We start from the raw sequence: 19,211 nt of genomic DNA, 5'->3' as shown, positions 1-19,211 counted from the left end.
CAATGTAAATGATCATCCAGATTTCTACCAACCAAGCAGCAGCGATTTGAGAGCTATTTTTCAAATCACATTTTTAGCCTGGACCTGCAGTGCGCACACAGCCTGGCGCAGGAGACTAATGCATATTATAAGCAATGAATCCATGATCACAGAGAGCGAGCAACTGGGCAGGACTCCCTGCCCATATATGCACCTATTGTCTCCTATAACGTGTGCTTCAACTCTTAAGAGCCTAAAGCAGTACACCATAATAAAATCCCAGGCTCATCTTTTCTTTTTTAAGAAGGGGGAAAAACAACTTCATGAAGTGTTAATGGGAGAATTAAGACCTGGCAAGGGACTGAAGATCTCCAAATCTGATGGCTCTGAGTTCAGCAAACAAGCAGTACAATTCTTTACTAAGCTGGGTCACTGTCAGTTTGACAACAAGATTCTACGCAAAGGCCCAAAATAAGGCTCCACCTAAACCACCTGGCCTGAAACAACTTTTGATGGCTTGGGGTGTTCCTCTGGAGGAAGCTGGACTGGTTGACATCAATTTGTAGCAACCACATTATGGCAACATTTGTTCTCTGACCGTCCTCTTACAGACAGGAAAGCTGTGGTGCTTTAGACGACGGTATTTCTAGAAGAGCCTGAACTGTGAGTCCAACTTTCACAAGACCTCTTTCTTCCAAAATGTGATGAGGCAGGCAAAGTCTCTCCTGTGAAAGGAATGAACACAACTCTTAGTATCAGTTGGTGCAGCTGAATGGATTTTTTTAGATCATTATTCCCCGAAGCTCATTATTCCACTATCTGTTCCTGTTTAAGCATACATCTTGGGGAAAAGAAACATATTTCCGCCCCCACTCCGTTAATAATATGAATGTATATAGCATGTAAAGATACTGGCTACTTTAGACATGCCCATAAGTGGGACTTCTTGCATTTTCCCTTGGTGACATAGTGTGAGGTTATTCAAACTGCTTTTGAAGCTTTCCCAGCTTTCAAGATAAGCTTAGAATGTTTTACGGAATGCCGTTCTGCAAGAAATACAAGTCAAGCACCAATCTGTATACAGAATTAGTCGTGTGGTGCCCTACCTGTATTCTACCCCCCCCCCCACAATAAAAACATGGCAACACAAGGTGGTGTAGTTGTTAGTGTCATACTAGGATCTGGCAGGTCCGGCTTCAAATCCATGCTATCAAATGAAGCTTTCTGGGGAGGGACTGTGGCTTAGTGGAAGAGCCTGCACTTTACATGCAGAAGCTTCCAGGTTCAATCCCTGGCATCTCTAGTTTAAAAAAGACCAGGCAATAGGTGATGTGAAAGACCTCTGCCTGCGACCCTGGGGAGCCACTGCCAGTCTGAGTAGACAATGGACTGATTCAGTGCAAGGCAACTTCATGTGACCTTAGTCTGGTTACTCAGCCTAACCTGCTTCACAGGTTAGTTTAAGGATGAAACGGGGACAGAAAACCACATGTGCTTCCCTGAGCTCCTCAGAGGAAGGGCAGGCAGATATGTACTAGATAAGGTAGGTTAGGCAAACCACAACAGTCTAAAGTACATACACATCACCAGCTTTATTCTTCTTCGGTCTTTGGTTGAAAATGAATTGCTGCTTGTTCCTATTCGCCTACCTTTCCCAATGAAGGGGAATTGGGGGAGGGAAAGATCTAGATGCATGACTCTGACTTCTGTACATTCTATTAAAAGGTAAAGGTCCCCTGTGCAAGTACCAGGTCATTCCTGACCCATGGGGTGACGTCACATCCCAAAGTTTTCTAGGCAGACTTTGTTTGTGGGGTGGTTTGCCAGTGCCTTCCCCAGTCATCTTCCCTTTACCCCCAGCAAGCTGGATACTCATTTTACCGACCTCGGAAGGATGGAAGGCTGAGTCAACCTTGATCCGGCTACCTGAAACCAACTTCTTTTGGGATCGAACTCAGGTCGTGAGCAGAGTTTGGATTGCAGTACTGCAACTTACCACTCTGCGCCACAGGGCTCTTACATTCTATTAGCAGAGCTAATAAAAGCAGAGTCTCACCACCCATCCACCCAGCAGTTCACAGATGGAAGACAGAGGCAGGTATGCCTCCACTGTATTGCAAGTTCTAAAGCTATGATGCACTTCCTCCAGCTTATCCTATGCAACCTGGCCAACTCTACTCTTCACCAGAACAGGCTGTTATCCCTCTCTATACAAAGCTCTACAGTTTGTGAAGGGTTCCTACAAAAGCTGAAATGTCACCAACTCAATGATCACAGTTAGGTGTTTTTTTTACCAGTTACCTGTGGGACACCCAGTTTTTTGCAAGCGTCAAGGAAATTTTCAACATTTCTTCGGCACTTCGCCATACTGAGTTTAGGCTGTTAAAAAGACACAGGTAATCACTACCATTATTTATCAAGGAAATTGATAGGTATGATTTATACATGTATAAAAGTAGACGTTCTACCAACCATTTGAAAGAGTCCATATTCCTTGAGAACTCTAATTAGGACTCACATTTGTATTCATAAGGTTATAGGATGTTTATTTCATGCACTGTGAAGACAGGCTGAAAAAAATTCGGTACACGAAGTCTGCTAGACTTGAGAATGCGCAGCTTACTCACCACAGCTGGTGATGGGACATGAATACTGGCAACAGAGCGTGGTCTTATGTGATTGGCTAAATGGCACAGGACCACCCCATCCATCAGTGCTGCTCCAATGTCATCTGGCAAAATGACTTTCAACCGTGACTCAAGATTCTGTTAAAAACAACAGTCTGCAGTGAAAATAATGGCCACTGTCACAATGGTTTTAGTGTAGACCAGGTTCTACATTTTCTGCATCTAACTGTTAATGAACTTCAAATCACTATGGCCGCATTCAGATATTACTTTAAACCACAATTCAATTGGCAGCAAAGGGTACAAGTGTGGCTTTTGTTATTGCTTGCTTCTCCACCCTCTTCTTTTTGTGTGCAGTGCAAAAGCAAACTACAGGTGCCAGAATGCAGGTCTCTAAGCCAACTAAAGCTTGCTTGCCCCTACAAGCCAGAATACTAAAGCACTGAGTTTATTTTTTGTGCCAGACAGGAAGGGGAAGGTGGGAGGAACAGGGAAGCACATGGCATGAACAAGCCCCTTTCATGCTTGCCATAGCAAACTGCCATTCCAGTGTGGCTTGGCATGATATTTAAAAGCTTTCTGCTACTCTGCAAAGGGAGCTATGGATCCATTTTAGACAGAAAAAAGTTACATTGCGTAGCTGTTTTATTTGCTCTCTCTCTTCCCGTAAATGCTCCATTTTCCTTCTCATCGTGAATCCAGGGTCTAAGGTGCTGTAGTCCTGACGAGAACGGCCAAAAGCTGCCAAGTGAAAAAAGGTACATGTTCTGCATTTTAAACCGCTGGGGGGGGGGGGAAACAACAGTAAAAGACAAGAAAACCCCACACTTCATCACTTCTGTTAAGTTCAATAAACAATCTTGTTACTGCATCATGGCAGGGTAAAAGGGGAGACTTTCCGTAGGTACAGTCCACAGATCAGCCTGCTTAAGAGTGAATGTGTGCAAATGCAGCTGTGTTACCTCAGCCATGGCACGTCCTATCCTTGAACTGCTTAGGATGGCTAAGACTTACATCAGCATACATAAATGCATCCATCTTGAGTCTCGATAAGAAAGACAGACTATACGCAAAGTAAATAAATATCCCAGAAACATCCTTGCGCCAAACCACACCTGGCCCATGTAAGTGCAGCACAGAGGAGGCCAGCATCTGGGGTGGAGCAGGGCTCAGTCACCTTCGTAAGCCTCTCCTGCTCCAGTCACTCCCCCGATGCAAGTGTAACGTAACTCCAGCAACAACCTTGGCGTAAGTTTTAAAAACTTACGGTAGCTTAGATACCTGCCTAAATGTGCAGCCAATCAAAAGTCTCAATGCCATAGGACACGTATACTTTAGGTGACAGTGTAAAGCCCCTTGCTGTATCTCTCCAAACCCATGCTGTGCACACTTGGAACCCCACAAAAGGGGCACTTTGCACAAACAGCCACAGGAGAAAACATTTTTGTAGCATTTGTATAATGTTGCTCTGCTCAGAACCCTCATTTAATCTGAGGACACTGACACCAAAGGGGAGCCTCCACTTGCCCAACTGGAGATGCAACAACAAGCCCCACACAGGTACGGGTGGGGGGAGAATCCCACCTCACGCTGTGACAACTATGAATGTGTATTCCTCTCCCCATACCTACTTTATACATTGCCTGAACCACCACCTCCCAAACCTTGCTCGCAGTAACTTTTCACAATGCAGAAGGAAGGGACTCCTTACTGACACGCTGGCAGAGTGTCACCGTGGTCAGCATGAATACTGGTACAAGCCATCTTCAAGCGGGCGACACAGGGAGCTCAACCACAGTTCTCGGTGACACAGTCATCATGACACCCTGCATATTGCTACTGCTGGCCAAAAGTTTACAATGCTCACATCCACTGCCAAATAATCCCAGCAGAGGGAGAGATCACCGGTCCCAGAGCCTTATCCCTCTCATAATTTGATTCTCTTTAAGGTAGGCTGAGCAGCACTTGAATTCTTCCTGAAAGGCTCACCCTCTGAGCTCACCTGACATAATTCCCACTCTCCAAGGTATCTACAGCAAGAGATCACTTTATTTTCAGAGCAGCTCTACCTCCCTGCCACTTCCTCGTTTTAAATAATCTGTTTTCCCATATATCACTTAAATACTCTGTCACATGAAGTAGTGCCTCACCTGATCTGGGCTTCAATCCGAAGGGGCCATGAGAACTACCATCTGCCCTGTCATAATCCTGGGAGGAGGGAAGAGACAGAAGGGGGAAAGTTAGCATTCAGACACTTCAAAAGGATTGTCATCAATTCCCTGCATTGCAAACCTAGAGATTTTTCCATTAATTTAGCTGGAATTATATGTTTGGGAAGATGCTAGAGTTAGACTGTCCACTCTTAGAAGGGAGAAGCAACAGACGCTGGGGACATTTCCCTTGGTCGTTTGCCTACACAAGCCCCATTTTAGTGCCATGTCTAAAAACAGACCAGGCAATGCTGTATAAAAAAAACGAAACCAGTTTAATTAGACCAAAGTTGCCTCAGCTTTTTTGCTTTCTTGAAGAGGACAGTGGGTGGGTATCCCTTAAATATTGTGTGTGTGAAGTGCCGTCAAGTCGCAGCTGACTTATGACGACCCCTTTTGGGGGTTTTCATAGCAAGAGACTAACAGAGGTGGTTTGCCAGTGCCTTCCTCTGCACAGCAAACCTGGTATTCCTTGGTGGTCTCCCATCCAAATACTAACCAGGGCTGACCCTGCTTAGCTTCTGAGATCTGATGAGATCAGGCTAGCCTGGGCCATCCAGGTCAGGGCCCCTTAAATATTACCTCCCCCCAAAAAAACAGTTGAGCAATTTTCATAAAGGAAAAGGAGCATGACTTAAAAATTAGAAGCCTGAAGTTGTTTTGCTACTTCCTTCCTACTTTAAATTGCAGGCCACGTGTAAAATACTCCAGACAATTCTTCAAGGCAACTTTTATGGTGCAGTCGTTTCTAGTTTTGCAGAGAGGGGCTTTCGAATTGGGGTCCACACTGCAACAAGTTAGCAGGTAGGAGAGGGAAAAGCTGCTTCAAATAAACACAGACACACACACAGACTTGTACCTCAGACGACACAGGAGACTGTGGGGACACATTAGTATTATCACTGTCTTGCTAAAAAGAAACCAAAAAGATGGAATTATAAAATGGAAGTTATGACTTTTAAAAAGAAAGTTTGGCATGAAATTACAAACATGCATGCCTTTTCCTGTACATACACATATATGACTAAACATGCATGCACACCAAAAAAAAAAAGCCAGGACGGTATGTACATGCTTAACTATATTACAATGTGGAGCTTTCCCTGTGGGAAAAATCTCAGAACTCGGATCCCATTGCTAGCAAAATTCTTTCCTATTACATCTGCCTCTTTAATATTTTTATAATGGCACAGAGGCAAATCAACAAGGTGCCTGTTCAACAGTGGCTAGTTAAAGATGAGCTCAGCCCAAAGCAGTTTCACTTGCCAATAGTAATAAAATCCAACTATGCTCCTGATACTCATTTGGATTGCAGCCAGTATCTACATTAATACTATTGCTGTCTTTAAAAGGCCAAGAAAAAACTACATTTTCTTTCTAAAGAGCTTTTTGAAAAAAAGGAGAGCTAGTTTCTCTCAGTCTAAACTGTCAGATTTTACCCCTGAGGCATCCGACACTCCCTTTTATTTGAAGGAACAGAGCAAGAGGGAAAATGCTAAAATGACAAAGAACTGCTGCTCTGGAAACTTCAGCACTAGCAAGACATGTGGAAAACACTCTTAATACAGGTGTACCAACAGCTCTATCAGTTAGCTTGCAATGGACTGCAACTGTGATAAGTCAAGTTGCCACTGGTAATCATTTAGAGATTCTTTGCAATGTAAAAGGAAGCAAGCAAAATTATTAAAACACAGGAATTCTTCAGCTGAGGACTATGTATTTAGCTTTTTTAAAAGCTATTTTAATGTGCAAGTACTAAAGCCAGCAGTTTATACTGACATGTTAAGGAAGCAAAACTTTTAAAAATCCTTGCTACAATGTATGGAAACTATCTTTAAAAGAAGGAACATCTTCAGATACTTCGGAAGTGGTCTGAAAAGCGCCGTCAAGTCACAGCTGACTTACAGTGACCCTGTAGGGTTTTCAAGGCAAGAGACGTTAGGAGGTGGCTTGCCATTGCCTACCTCCACTTGGGCTGAGAAAATCCAGAGAGAACTGTGACTGGCCCAAGGTCACCCAGCAGGCTTCATGTGGAGGAGTGGGGAATCAAACCTGGTTCTCCAGATTAGAGTCCACAGCTCTTAACCTCTACATCACACTGGCTGTACAGAAGTGGCCTACAAAGTAGGAATTATGCTTTAATAGGCACAGGTTTCACTTTGTGATCAATTTATGTCCTATTATAGTACTAACTCACCTCTTCATTTTCATTTCCACTTGAACTCTTCCGGGAAGACTTATACTGAAAAAGCAAACAACTGTGTTTCAAAATTGCGTTTCAATAGGATGCCTTTTACTTAGCATAAATCCCAACCTGAACATCTTCCAAAATGCCTCTAATTTTTCCTTCTTCTCAACAAATGTTTTCTTAGACTTGGGGCAGCTCATTCTGCATCATTAAGTAGGAAAATCTAAAGGTGGTAGAAAAGATTGCATCACTTCAGATGGCAGGCGATGGGTACTATTTTTGAATGTTCCCCTATGTCAGAAACTCTGCAAGCAAAGATCTAGCACTTAAGAGAAAAGTTCTACTCCAATCCCCTCCAAACTGTGCCAGTTTTCTACTAATGAGAGACTGACACGCAGAAGCCCGTTAAAAATGTGAAACTTGCCCCTGCTGTGGTCTGAACTGGTAAAGTCCAAACTCTTCAAAACTCCTGCACTCGTTCTGCTCCATGCTTACATCAGGCCTCCATCACGTCCTATATATTCACATCACCTTGCTTTGAGAAAGGTGCAGGGAGACCTCAGTTTGCAAGTAATGAAGCTTCACATCCATCCCTGCTACACCAAAACACGTTCACACGTGTAACCTCTGCCATTTAAATTCACACACAGAATACAAACCACTCTTAGCCTGGAAAGTATATGTGAATTTATTTATTTTTAAAGACAAGCCATGAGTCATTGTTCAGTGTTCAGTTGATGCAAAAGAGTTCTTTGGCAGAGAAGTAAAGACTTCCTCCTTCCCTCTCTCAAATGACAAATAGAGTCTACTTCCCAGAAATCTGACTTGGGTGCATGGGGGAAGGATTCCTTAATGTCCCTACATGCCTAAATTAAGCAGTTGAGGCAACACTATTATCTATTCTTAGAGCTACTTTTACTGAGAATGCGCGTGACGTTGTTGCACTCAGCTTGCGTCCTTGTCATGAGAGAAACATCAGAATGTACCAGTTGCACAATGGAGAACATTCTGTTTTTCTATTCCTTAGAAAATGAATGGCACTGAGGCTTCACTTATGTTCAGGGGATGAAAAAACAACAACCCTTGTAGGTCAGAATACAGACAGACAGTGCCACCCTGTGGTAAAGGTTTATGTTCAGATTTAGCTACGTTATCATATCCATACTAAAAGGCAATTTCAAAGAAAGCTGATAAGAAATGCCAATATTTGAGACAACCAGGAAATGAGGTTACATACAGACCATCCTCAACATAATCCTATTTATGTATATGTCTGGGAAAGGGAAATTGCTCAGGCATAGAGAAAAGAAACACCCTCCTCTTATGCAGCTACCAGGCTACAGTCAGGAGCTTGATACAGGGACTGTATCAGCCCCATACTTGAAAGATTTCCATTGGCTGCCCATTCATCCCTGGGCGAAATCCACAGCATGGCTGGGATACATGAAATACTGCTTCCTCCCATACTGTCCAGCCCCCAGTTAAGATGCTCTTCCCACCTGCAGAGGTTAGGCAGGTGGCAACCAGAGACAGGGCTTTTTCAGTGATATGGTCTCACCTGTTGGAATGCTCTTCCCCTTATTCATTTATTTTTCATATTTGTAGTCCGCCTGCCCCAGCAAACCGGCTCAGGGTGGATCCTTGAGGTTTGCCTGGCACCTATTTTATTTTTAAGTGCCAGGCCAAAACATTTCTTGTCACTCAGGCTTAACTTAAGTGTTCCATCTTTTTTAGCTGTTTCAGTGATATGATTCTATACTGAGGGCAGTTTTATGGCATGTGGTTCCTATGGCTTACTTTAATACTGTATTTTAATGTTTTATTATTTTATGGTTTTTTTAACCTTGTGAGCCACCCTGAGCAGGACTCTGGAGAGGCAGCATATTAAAAAAAACTGAGGTCCCAGCTTCAATCTCTAGCACCTCCCTATTAAAGGTATCAGGTAGTAGGTGATACCAACAATTTCCACTCGAGACCCCAGATAGCCACTGCCAGTCAGAGTACACAGTACTGAGCTTGAGAGACTAATATAAGGCAGTTTCATGTGAATACTTCTACAGAGTTAATAGGTGGCTGGAGATGAGGCTTGGAGGATGTGGGCGAGTATTCTAAATGTTTAATTCAAAGAGGCAACAGCATGTCCTTGCCAGGATCTTTGGTCCAACACATAACCATACTGTTATCTGAATGTTGTGATGATGTTTTATAAGGATCTACTGTGAAACCCACAAATACTTAACCTGAAATCTACTAGCAGCAGAGGAAGGAAAGCCACAAACTTTAATCAGCTTTTTGAAAAAGATGTATACATGGAAGGAAGGTTTCATGGTAGCTACATAGGCAGGCTAGCTGAAAGCAGAACCTCCACATTCAACAGCAGCATTCCTCTGATTGCCAAGTGCTCGGGTCTATCACCATCAAGTCTCAGGGGTGTCAGCTGCTGCTGTTGAAACAGACAGCTACAATAATGGAACTTGGTCTAATCCAACATACCCTTGTGTTATTTTCTTACTGTATCTTGCTCTGCTGCATTACAACAACAAAAATTCAGACACCATTAAGGTGTCTTTCATTATTCTAGCAACTTCACCACAGCAATCACACATTTCTACCTTCTTTAGCTCTACATTTTCACTATTCCCAGCACAGGGTTTGTTGCAGAATCTACTCTCTCCTTAAGTTCCTTTTAAAGATGGGTTTGGCATTAGCCACCAGTTGAGGACAAATCCTACTGAGAATTTTTCTTGTACTGTTTGGTCAGGGTAAAGAAAAGGAATCCCCTAGAACTGACAATGAGCTAAGGGTATTTTTTAAGTAGGAGTTTTTGTACTGAGCATGCACATAGGGGAGAAAGGCTTGCATAAGAGGACAGGGGCAAGTTGTTCCTTCCACTCCGAGCCTCTTTCAATTATACCTAATCTTAAATGAGAGCCAGAAGACTTGCTTGCTCACCAAATGCATTTTCTTATTGCACTCTCAACTTGTACCAACTCGGCAGCGTGAATTACCTACCACTTCATAAAGTGCTTCTCAGGACCTCACTACAGTCCTTTGAAATGCATACTGCTCCTTTTTTAAGATGGGGAAATCAAGGCTGAGCCACAGTGACTTGCTCCTCAATGGATATAGGCTTAGAAACCCATTCTCCAGGCACTGGAGAATATTCATTCACAGCACCCTTATTTAATACAACCCTCAATACCCTAGAAGAGTATTTATGTTGACTTTCTAAAAGAGTATCAGCACTACTTGTTTTAAGGAAAGAGACCCAAAGCTACCTAGAAAACATTTAACTATTTCTTTAAATGGCTGTCCAGCAACAGCTTGGCATGGATGGCAAGAATTCTAATTTGATTTATTTATTCACATATACCCCACCTTTCTCCCCAATGGGGATGCAAAGCAGCTTACACCGTTCTCCTCACCTCCATTTTACCCTCACAACAACCCTGTGAGGTAGGTTAGGCTGAAAGTGCATGACTGGCCCAAGGTCACCCAGCAGGCCTCCATGGCACGAGTAGGAATTCAAACCTGGGTCTTCCAGAAACAAGTCTGACACTCTTAACCACAACACCACACTGGCTCTCCTTGCTTACAGGCAAGTTGCAGATCCCTGCTTATAGGGAGCTAAATCAGTCCAGACTGCTGCTTCAGCTAATGCTTTTTAAAACAATGAACCTATTTATTATACAGACCAGGTCAAACATTAGACCTATCACCATAAAGAGGCAACAAACCTTGAAATATTCTCTTCTGATCTGCTTGCTCCGCCTCCTCTCCTCATTCTGCCAGATGACTGGCTGCGTGTCTGGCCAATGCTGCACATCTGACTGGTCCTTCTGATTTTCCAGTGACTGTGGAGGGAGGGAAATAATGCCACCTTACAACATCGAAGCAGGACTCTGATATTCTAGTTAGAGGTGATCAGTTGAGATTTTATTATGTGTGACAGAATCCTAAGGGTACTCTGCCCGAATGAATGCTCGGAGGGCTTGTCCGCAGCAATGGGCTTAGAAGACAAGGAAAGCATAGCACCAAGACTGCCAGTTTGCAAATAGATTTATTCTGTTTTTAGCCCACTTTTGGGCTAAATTGTCTCCCTGAACAGCTCACATAAATTAAGATTCAGTGCATAAAGCTGGTGACAGTCAATGTCGACAAGTGAAAGTAAGACACAGGCTCTTGCCTTTCTTCCAAAAGGCAAGACAAGAGGCCGAAAGAGGGTGTGGAGAAAAAAACCCCCAAAAAGGAGACCAGCTTAACAATGCCAGATCAGAAGGTTAGTTAACAGGCATTTATTTATGAAACTTATATCTTGCCTTTCTTCCAAATCAGGGCTATTAGACAAGGCAATGCTGACCTTCTGCTGATGACTGTTTTTGCTACAGTGGTGATGCAATGACCCAGTGGCTCTTGGCTTTCTGGCCAGTGGCAGAAGGCAAAATGTCCTTCACTGCTACTGTCAAAGGACAACTGATATGTGGAACAGAGCACTTTTAAGGTAGAAGCAAGTTCCCTATAACTGCATGTTCTGTGGCTCATCATTGTGGTGTTGCTGGCCTGCTGTTGGACATGATCTTCCTCCTAAAAGGAAGTATGACTTCCCTGTGGCTCTCAGCCCTTGGAATAGAGTAAAAGAAAACAGGGTTGTACTTACTTGTACCTGATGCTCATTGAGTGTCTTCTGTACAGGCACACATTGGGATCGTGCATGAGGAGGCCTGCTGCGGAAAGATTCTTTCCCTAGCTTAAAATTCCACTAGGGGACACTGAACCCTCTCTCAAAAGTGATGGTTTCCCACCCAATGGTTATGTGGTCTGAGTCAGGAGCGCCACTTCCCTCAGTTCCACCTGAGGTGCTGCAAGCATTAACTATGTTGAACCTGAGAGCGTGTAGCGGGGCAGGTGGGAGGGAACGTGTGCTGCACAGAAGACATTTGATGAACATTAGTTACAGGCAAGTGCAACCCTGTTTTCATCTTCGATTTTCTATGCAAGTCTCACATTGGGATTTTAGTAGGCTACTCACCAAGGAGGTGGGAAGAGGACTCAGGATTGCATCACTAGAACATAGATTGAAGCACAGCCTTTCTGACTGAATTTGCTCTTCTTGCACACAGTTCCAGTGCATAGTGTTTCATGAACACGTCAGCAGAAGACCACATTGCAAGCAGAAAACCACGTTATGGCCCTGCAGATCTCCTTGAAAAGAGCGGACTGTGCTCTTGTGGAGTGAGTACTATCCGCGAACACGGCAATCTGGCCTGGCCGTACCAAGTTTTTATCATGGATACAGTCCACCACAAGAAGGTTGGTGATGAAGCTCTCTTCCCTTTAGAGGGGCCCGAACAGCAAATAAACAATGCCTTGTCTTTCCTGAAAACCCTTGTTCTATTCAGATAAAATAATAAGGCTCTTTTCATGTCCAAACTATGGAGTTTCTTTTCTGCTTTGGAACTAGGGGCAAGGAAGAAAGTGGGCAGAATACTCTCTTCAGTTAGGTGGAATTTAGATACCACCTTTGGTAAAAACTCAATAGTTGTCCTCAACATAATCCTTTTGTCAAATAGTTTGAGAAATCTTCTGGGGTCTTCGCTGCTTCTCCCAATTTAGTGTCACCAGCAAATTTAATGAGTAGTCCCCCCCTCCCCCTCATCCAGATCATTTATAAAAATATTTAATAGTACTGGGCCCAGAACTGAGCCCTGTGGCACCCCACAGGACACCTCCCGCCAATCAGATAAAATGCCACCGTCAACCACTTTTTGGGTGCGGTTCTCTATCCTCCTAACTATCGTAGAGTCCAGTCCACAGTCCTCCAGTTTACCCCTCTGACTGTAGCAGTCGTGTAAGGGACTTCTTATCTTCTGGGAGGAGATCAAAATAAGTGTTCATCTTCTCCCAAAGGAATAACTGGTAACCAGCCAGGATAGCCTGATAGTAAGCAGTCCTTAACTGAGAACAGTGGAAGAGTCAACTTTCTTCCTTCTTTGTCAATGGGTGCTGCATGTTAACTCTGCCTGCCCCTGGGTTGCATCTCCTTCGTAATCAGGGAAGATGATGGTGTGCTCAAAAAGGAACAATTTTGTTTAGCCTTGTAGAGATTCTCTAAGTGACAGGAGGTAGCCAGGAAGGAGGCATGTTTCCTTTGCAACTCAGTGGTCATGTCTAAGAAGCCCTCTAGCATGGGGAAGGCTACCATACCTGGTGATTCTGAATAGAAATGACATACTATTTTGTCCTTTGGCTTATGAGCAGTAGTAATAACATCTATTTCCAGGGACTAGGTCATTCATAACATCTGCTCCGCATATAGCTTCAAATCCACCGATGGGTTCACTGATAATGTATTCCCAACCCTTTCATCAGAGAAAGGGTCAAAGGGGAACTCAGAGGTGGCCTCTAAACCTGGGGTGCCTTCCTCCGTGCCCTCCACATCAGATTCAAAGGTGGGCTCCACATAAGAAGATGCTGGAGGTGCAGATAATGTTGCTGGAACTGATGGATGTCTGTGATGTAGGTGTTGGGTAGGGGTCGGATCCGTTCTCAGAACTGACCGAACACAGTCGCCCCAGTCCTGTAGGTAAGCTGGCAATATGAAATAAGGATAGGCATGTGCATTAGTGGCGGCCAATGAGAGGACAGAATGGTCTCTGCACACCCTTGCCTCAGATCCAGTGGTTGGATCAGTTCCGATGATCATATTGGATGCAGGTCATGTTCACCCTCAGAAAAAGAATGAGGTGGAGATAATGAGCGGATGGGATGATGTTCTTGGAGGGGGGATGGTTTCCTTGAGGTCATGTAACAGTTCTGGATCTAGAACCAAGTGAGATCTATGTTTTGGCTCTGGCTTCACAGAACCTTTGTGCTTTGACTTGAATAGTGACTTTTTTTTGCCTGAGGTGCCAATGAACTCCTTGGAACCGAGGGGTAGCAGGATCGGGTCCATGACTGCTGGGGATCTGACCATAGGCCCATTGGGACTGATTTAGTAGAGGCCACAGAGAGCTATTTGGAAGGCCTCTCGGGCACCGTAGTTTAGGAGGGGAGCGTCTGAGGACAATACAGCCTTCTCCCAGAAGGCAGCCTTCAGTGTTGATGCCCTGTAGCTCTAAGCCTTGGCCGTAAGTTATTGACAGGCTTTACAAGCAGCAACGCTGCACCCCTCACCCAGACAAAAAAAAGACAGATTGTGATCTTCTGTCTGGGTAATTTTCGTTCTGAATTGGGATCACTCCTTGAAGATGCCTTTGGGCCATTTCAAAAATTCACCACCAGCCACCTGCCTCAGATGAAGGGGGTGGGGTTTTCAGTAGAAATCTTTTGAGGCAGACTCAAGCAAGGTTGAAGAAAAATTCTTACAATTGCGCTGCTTACTAAGTGCAAGCTGAAGGAAAAACCAACACAGGTCCAGTTTGAAGAAAGAGTTGATCACACTCTGGAAAGCCGTTAGGAAGAACCTACTCTGCCAGTGGCAAAGAAGGAACTGAGGGAAGGGGCGCTCCTTGCTTGGACCACGTGGCTGTTTGGGCAGGAAATGGTCACAATGGCTCCGAGAGAGAGTTCAGCTCCCCCAGTGGAATTTTAACCTAGGAAAAGAATCTCTCCACAGCAGGCCTGCTCATGCACAGTCCTAATGTGGGACTGCACAGAAGACCAAAGATGAACAGTGTATTTTCTCTTGCTATTGCAGGTTCAGGGCTAAGTAAGAATTCTTAGGAATTTATTACAAGTAAAAAATGCATTACATTCCAAATCAGTTTAGAACAAAAAAAAAAAACCCTCATAGTCATTACAGCAAAAAACAAAGCTATTAAGTCTATGCATCTTTGATAAACAAACCCTTGAAGATAAAAATAAAACCCTGCACAAAATATCAAAACAACCCGTCTGATCAAGGATGGGTTGATGGAGAAGGAATACCCAGAATGCTTCAAGTGGCATTTGGAACTAAATCTAGATTAGTTTCTCTCAAACCAGAATTTCCTTTGACACCCCCCCCCCCCACATGACCAATATCAATATATAGATCGTAATCCAATAACTCAGGCAAGAGTCAAGCCCAACAAGTGCTCTAAGAGGAATATTGCATGCTTGCACATCATCACGTTACCTGCCAGCTGTATGGGGATGATGGAGAATTTGCTTCATCTGCTGAAAGGCTATGTGAAAAAAGCAAATCATTATTGTTTCTTGCATTGGATGTCATCCTCCTTTACACAAACTTCTGATATCAAGACAGACAACTTATAATTAGGCAGAGCAGGGACTGAAATATTTTTAATAGCAATATAGACTAGAAACTTGTGGGTCACACACATGGCAAAAAAGGAGAAAAACATAGATAAGGTGAGCTGGGCACAGGTGACCCCACCCCCCAAAGATAAAAATGGTAATGTCTTACTATAATTGCAATCAACAAATAGTACAGAATTCCAGAACTATACTCCAAAAAGAGAAACATCTTTGTAGTAGAAGGGTTGTATTCAGACCACTGCTTGCCTTTAGATATCCAAAACATTCGTAAATGTGTTCTTAGCAGTACCCAGAAGTGTCAGTTTTGATGAATAAAACACAGAGGCTAGTTGTTTTCTCAAGTACAGAGAACTAAAAAACATTGGTTTCTATTATTCGCTTCCACACCTTATGCAATCCGGAGTTCAGCTTTTAACAGAGAATACAGAAAATGTTACTCTGCCAGAACTCAATACTTCAGGAAGGCTGTAAATATGCATCTTTCAAAAGGGCCGTTTCTTAAAAGCACACTTGTGCCCTTATTCTCGCTTCCTTTCAAAATCCTCTTGAAACTCTTGTACAATGTAGTTTCAGGAGCCCTGTTGGTCTACTGTAGAAGAGCTAGATTCATGTCCAGCTTTTGAGAGTCAAAGTTCATAACATATCTGATGAACATCTGATGGTATCTGACAAAGGGAGCTTTGATTCTCAAAAGCTTATTCCCTGAAAACTATGTTGGTCTCTTAACAGCCCATTTCTAAGAGCTGCAGCGGCTGGGGATGGCGTGGCTGTGGCGGCAGCAGCGCAGTGCCTCTAAAGAGGTTTCACTGCTGTAGCAGGGGGAAAAGAGGGCTATTTTAAAATAAAAATTTGGAAAAGGGGGGAAAAGCCCCATTGAAAACAGTCATGCTGCACCAACAAAAAGGTGGCACAGCATCGATGTTGCTTAAGGGGGTGTCCCCGGGCTGAAAGGGGTTAGGAAGCTGCCTAATGGCAGTTCCGCCCCCCAGAATTCCCCAGGAATGCCTCCTGGGACTCCGCCACAGTCCAGGGGGGCCAGTGTAAGTGCCCCTACACTGTGCCCCTACACCATGCTGTGCAAGCAGCATGGACACCAGCTTAGGTGTCACCTAAGCCCATTCAGCCACCAAGCTCAGGAATGGGCTATTATGTGCTACTGGACTCAATTCTAGCTCTTGTAAAATGTAGTAGGCTGTTGTATTGTGGATCCACTACAGCGTTAACAGTAGCCAAAAGCACCCTCACACAATAGCAGTAGCAATTTAGAATTTATTTTCGTTATCTAAAGATTAATTAAGCTTTAAGAAATCACATTTCCATAAATCTCCACCATGCTATACTATACCAGTTCACCCCAAATTACTTGAATGCAAATACCTTTTTTCGGATTCCACAGTCTGTTTTGGTCTGTTCCTTGTGCTTACAGAGGTGGAGTGATTCAGAAGTCTAAAACCAAAACAGGCACACTTGAAACAACACAGTGTGCGGAGGTGACTTATTTTAACCTGCATTTGTATTTTTTCTCTTTTACTGGAACTCCAAGCAAAAATCTTACTTTTCTTAAAGCATTACACCCCTTGTTTTTTCTCTCTGTGTTGCCTTGGGAAAACCAACAAGTTACCTTCATGCTATTGCCTATTGTTCTTTATCTATTTGAAGCCCATTGCTCTCAGTTAAGGTATTAAATATGGAGGGACTATGAATTACGGTGAAGCACTCAGATTGGGCAAACGACTAATGAGAATTATATCAGGGAACAAAAGGATGTTGTGAATGGTCAAGATAGGAGCAATGAAGAAGATTCAGAGAAGATTCAGAAAGACAGAAAGGAAGGATGAAGAAAGGAGGCAGCAAGTTATTTCTCTATGTATCCTGCCCTATTGCAAAAACCAAGGACAGGAACAACAGCCCCACACCACAGAAGTAGCCATGCTTCTGATCTAGCAGCTGAGAGATGCAGCATGTTGGCCATGGCATGCTTAAAAATTAAACAGGCAAGTACACAGAAAACCCTAAGGAGACTGGTGTGCCATGCAGGAGAGAATTATAAAATGCTTCCAGTGGGAAATTTATTACTGAGGCCACTTGTAGGTGCTCTCCCTCATGGGGAAAAAACTGCCTTGTAGAGTTTATTTTGATGGCAGTATCTGTACATGAAGGGTCCTCAAAATAAGTCGGTGTTACTGGAATTCTAACTCCCCTATTTCAAGTGCATTCTCACCAGCACAATAATAAGAAATACTTTGTCCAATGTGCTGATATGTGAAATTCATGCGCCATAAACACCAAATACCTTGATGCGCGTCCTGCTGCCCTTGTCCTCTGGAAGAGCTTTTCACTGAATGATGTTCTATAGCTTAAAGGCCTCCGTCTGAACCCAGAGATGGAGGAAGGAAGCAGTAAAGATTGACAGGAGAGGACAGGGAAGTAATTAATATAGTCAGCAGAAAAGAATAAGAGGATAGTTTTTACAGGGTTAAAAAGATAAAAATGCTTAATGGTCAGAGCAATGGTTTATATTTTTGAGGATGCAAAATTTTTTTAGAGGACTTAGTGATCAGATCTTTACAAATACACTGAAAGTGTTTCGAATCCAACATACACCTTTTCATATTTTATTTCCTCTACAAATATCACAGTACAATACTGACAAATCCACCTGTTGACCTTCAAAGTGCAGAACACAGATCATGTTACATTCTACCAAAGTCTGGGTTTCTCCAAACACTAGATGCAGAGAAGCATGAAAATGCATGCTTTTTTGTTGTAACCAAACCTCATAAAGAGTTGATTGTTTATCTTCTCTGTACACATGAATTATATTTTAGGGGGTACCCTGAAGGCTTTTTAAAAATGCTGCCAAGCAACGTACACAGTGGTTCACACACAGTTGCGACCACAGTTTAAATACCTGTTCTTCTGTTCCTGCTGCAATAGCTGGGCAGCTATTTTCCTTAGGTCAGTCACTTCCTTCAATTCATCATCTTCCTCTGCCAACAGCTGTTCTCTCTGACTCCTAAAAAAGCAAAATATTGGATGCACAAGCATGTCAGGACAATGGCTGGAGAAGAGCCAGGAAAAACAAAAGATCTCACCTAAAGCCACTCATGGTCCCTACCCCAGTTGCTCAACAGCCCTTCTAGAATCCCCCCCAAATATCCCAGGACTGCTGGGGACTCACCTTTTCTCATCCCCCCAATCTTCATTCCGTTCCGTTTTCTTTGACTTCTCAGCCTGCTTTGCTCGCTCCTTCCAAATGAAAAAAAAGTATAGGAAGCTTTAATAAAAGGAAATACTACATGGCTAATATATTTGAATTATATTACCAAGCTACCTTAATATAACAGACTGCTGGTCCAGTTTGTATATCTCCTTGGTCACAAGAAGCCACATCCTCAGAGGTGGGATCAAGGTAATCACACACATCTGGGTCTAGCAGTACAGCATGAGGGATAGCAGAGAGGTGAGGAGAAAGAAGATTTAACTGCATATATAACATACTCAGTCCTCAGACTTTGGGCAGAACACATTTATTTAACACAGCCTCACAACCACCTTCTCTAGTGACAACAACTTAGTCTGTTTAGAAAGTTAACTGGGATCAGCACAGAACTGTTAGGCTGCAAACTGGAATTCACTATAATAAAAATGTCTTGAAACACCTGAAATCCACTTAGGTTTCTGGTGCCATTCTAAATACCAGTTGTAACCTGTAAAGCCTTTCAAAGCCTACACCCAGGTATCTCAAGGACACCGTCTCCTCCTATATGAACCTGCCATTCACTAGATCATCACTGGTGCTCCACTTCCCAAGGTCAGGCAGGTGGCTGACAGTGACGGACTCTTTTTGATGGTGGCACCATGTCTTTGGAACGCTTTCTCCCAATATTGTTGCCCAACTCCTACACAGTCATTTAGGCATCAAGAGAAAGATCTCTTCATTGTCTT

General features: G+C 43.4%; 1 protein-coding gene across 1 annotated transcript in view; it reads right to left on the bottom strand.

Annotated features, from left to right (window-relative positions):
• Positions 1–291: 291 nt before the first annotated feature.
• LRCH2 (leucine rich repeats and calponin homology domain containing 2) overlaps positions 292–19,211 on the bottom strand; it is a 47,612-nt gene continuing 28,692 nt past the window's right edge. Inside the window, exons 9-21 of the mRNA XM_056859012.1 lie at positions 18,598–18,695; positions 18,445–18,512; positions 18,175–18,279; positions 16,641–16,709; positions 15,121–15,169; positions 10,742–10,858; positions 7,014–7,058; positions 5,676–5,726; positions 4,757–4,814; positions 3,238–3,347; positions 2,607–2,744; positions 2,281–2,358; positions 292–704 (exon numbers count right to left, since the gene is read on the bottom strand). Coding sequence (XP_056714990.1) covers positions 585–704; positions 2,281–2,358; positions 2,607–2,744; positions 3,238–3,347; positions 4,757–4,814; positions 5,676–5,726; positions 7,014–7,058; positions 10,742–10,858; positions 15,121–15,169; positions 16,641–16,709; positions 18,175–18,279; positions 18,445–18,512; positions 18,598–18,695 — 1,106 coding nt within the window. The 3' untranslated portion in view covers positions 292–584. The remainder of the gene's footprint in view (positions 705–2,280; positions 2,359–2,606; positions 2,745–3,237; positions 3,348–4,756; positions 4,815–5,675; positions 5,727–7,013; positions 7,059–10,741; positions 10,859–15,120; positions 15,170–16,640; positions 16,710–18,174; positions 18,280–18,444; positions 18,513–18,597; positions 18,696–19,211) is intronic.

This window comes from Euleptes europaea, chromosome 13, assembly GCF_029931775.1.
Source record: "Euleptes europaea isolate rEulEur1 chromosome 13, rEulEur1.hap1, whole genome shotgun sequence".
Classification (NCBI taxonomy): Eukaryota; Metazoa; Chordata; class Lepidosauria; order Squamata; family Sphaerodactylidae; genus Euleptes; species Euleptes europaea.
This window is presented reverse-complemented; position numbering and strand designations above follow the sequence as displayed.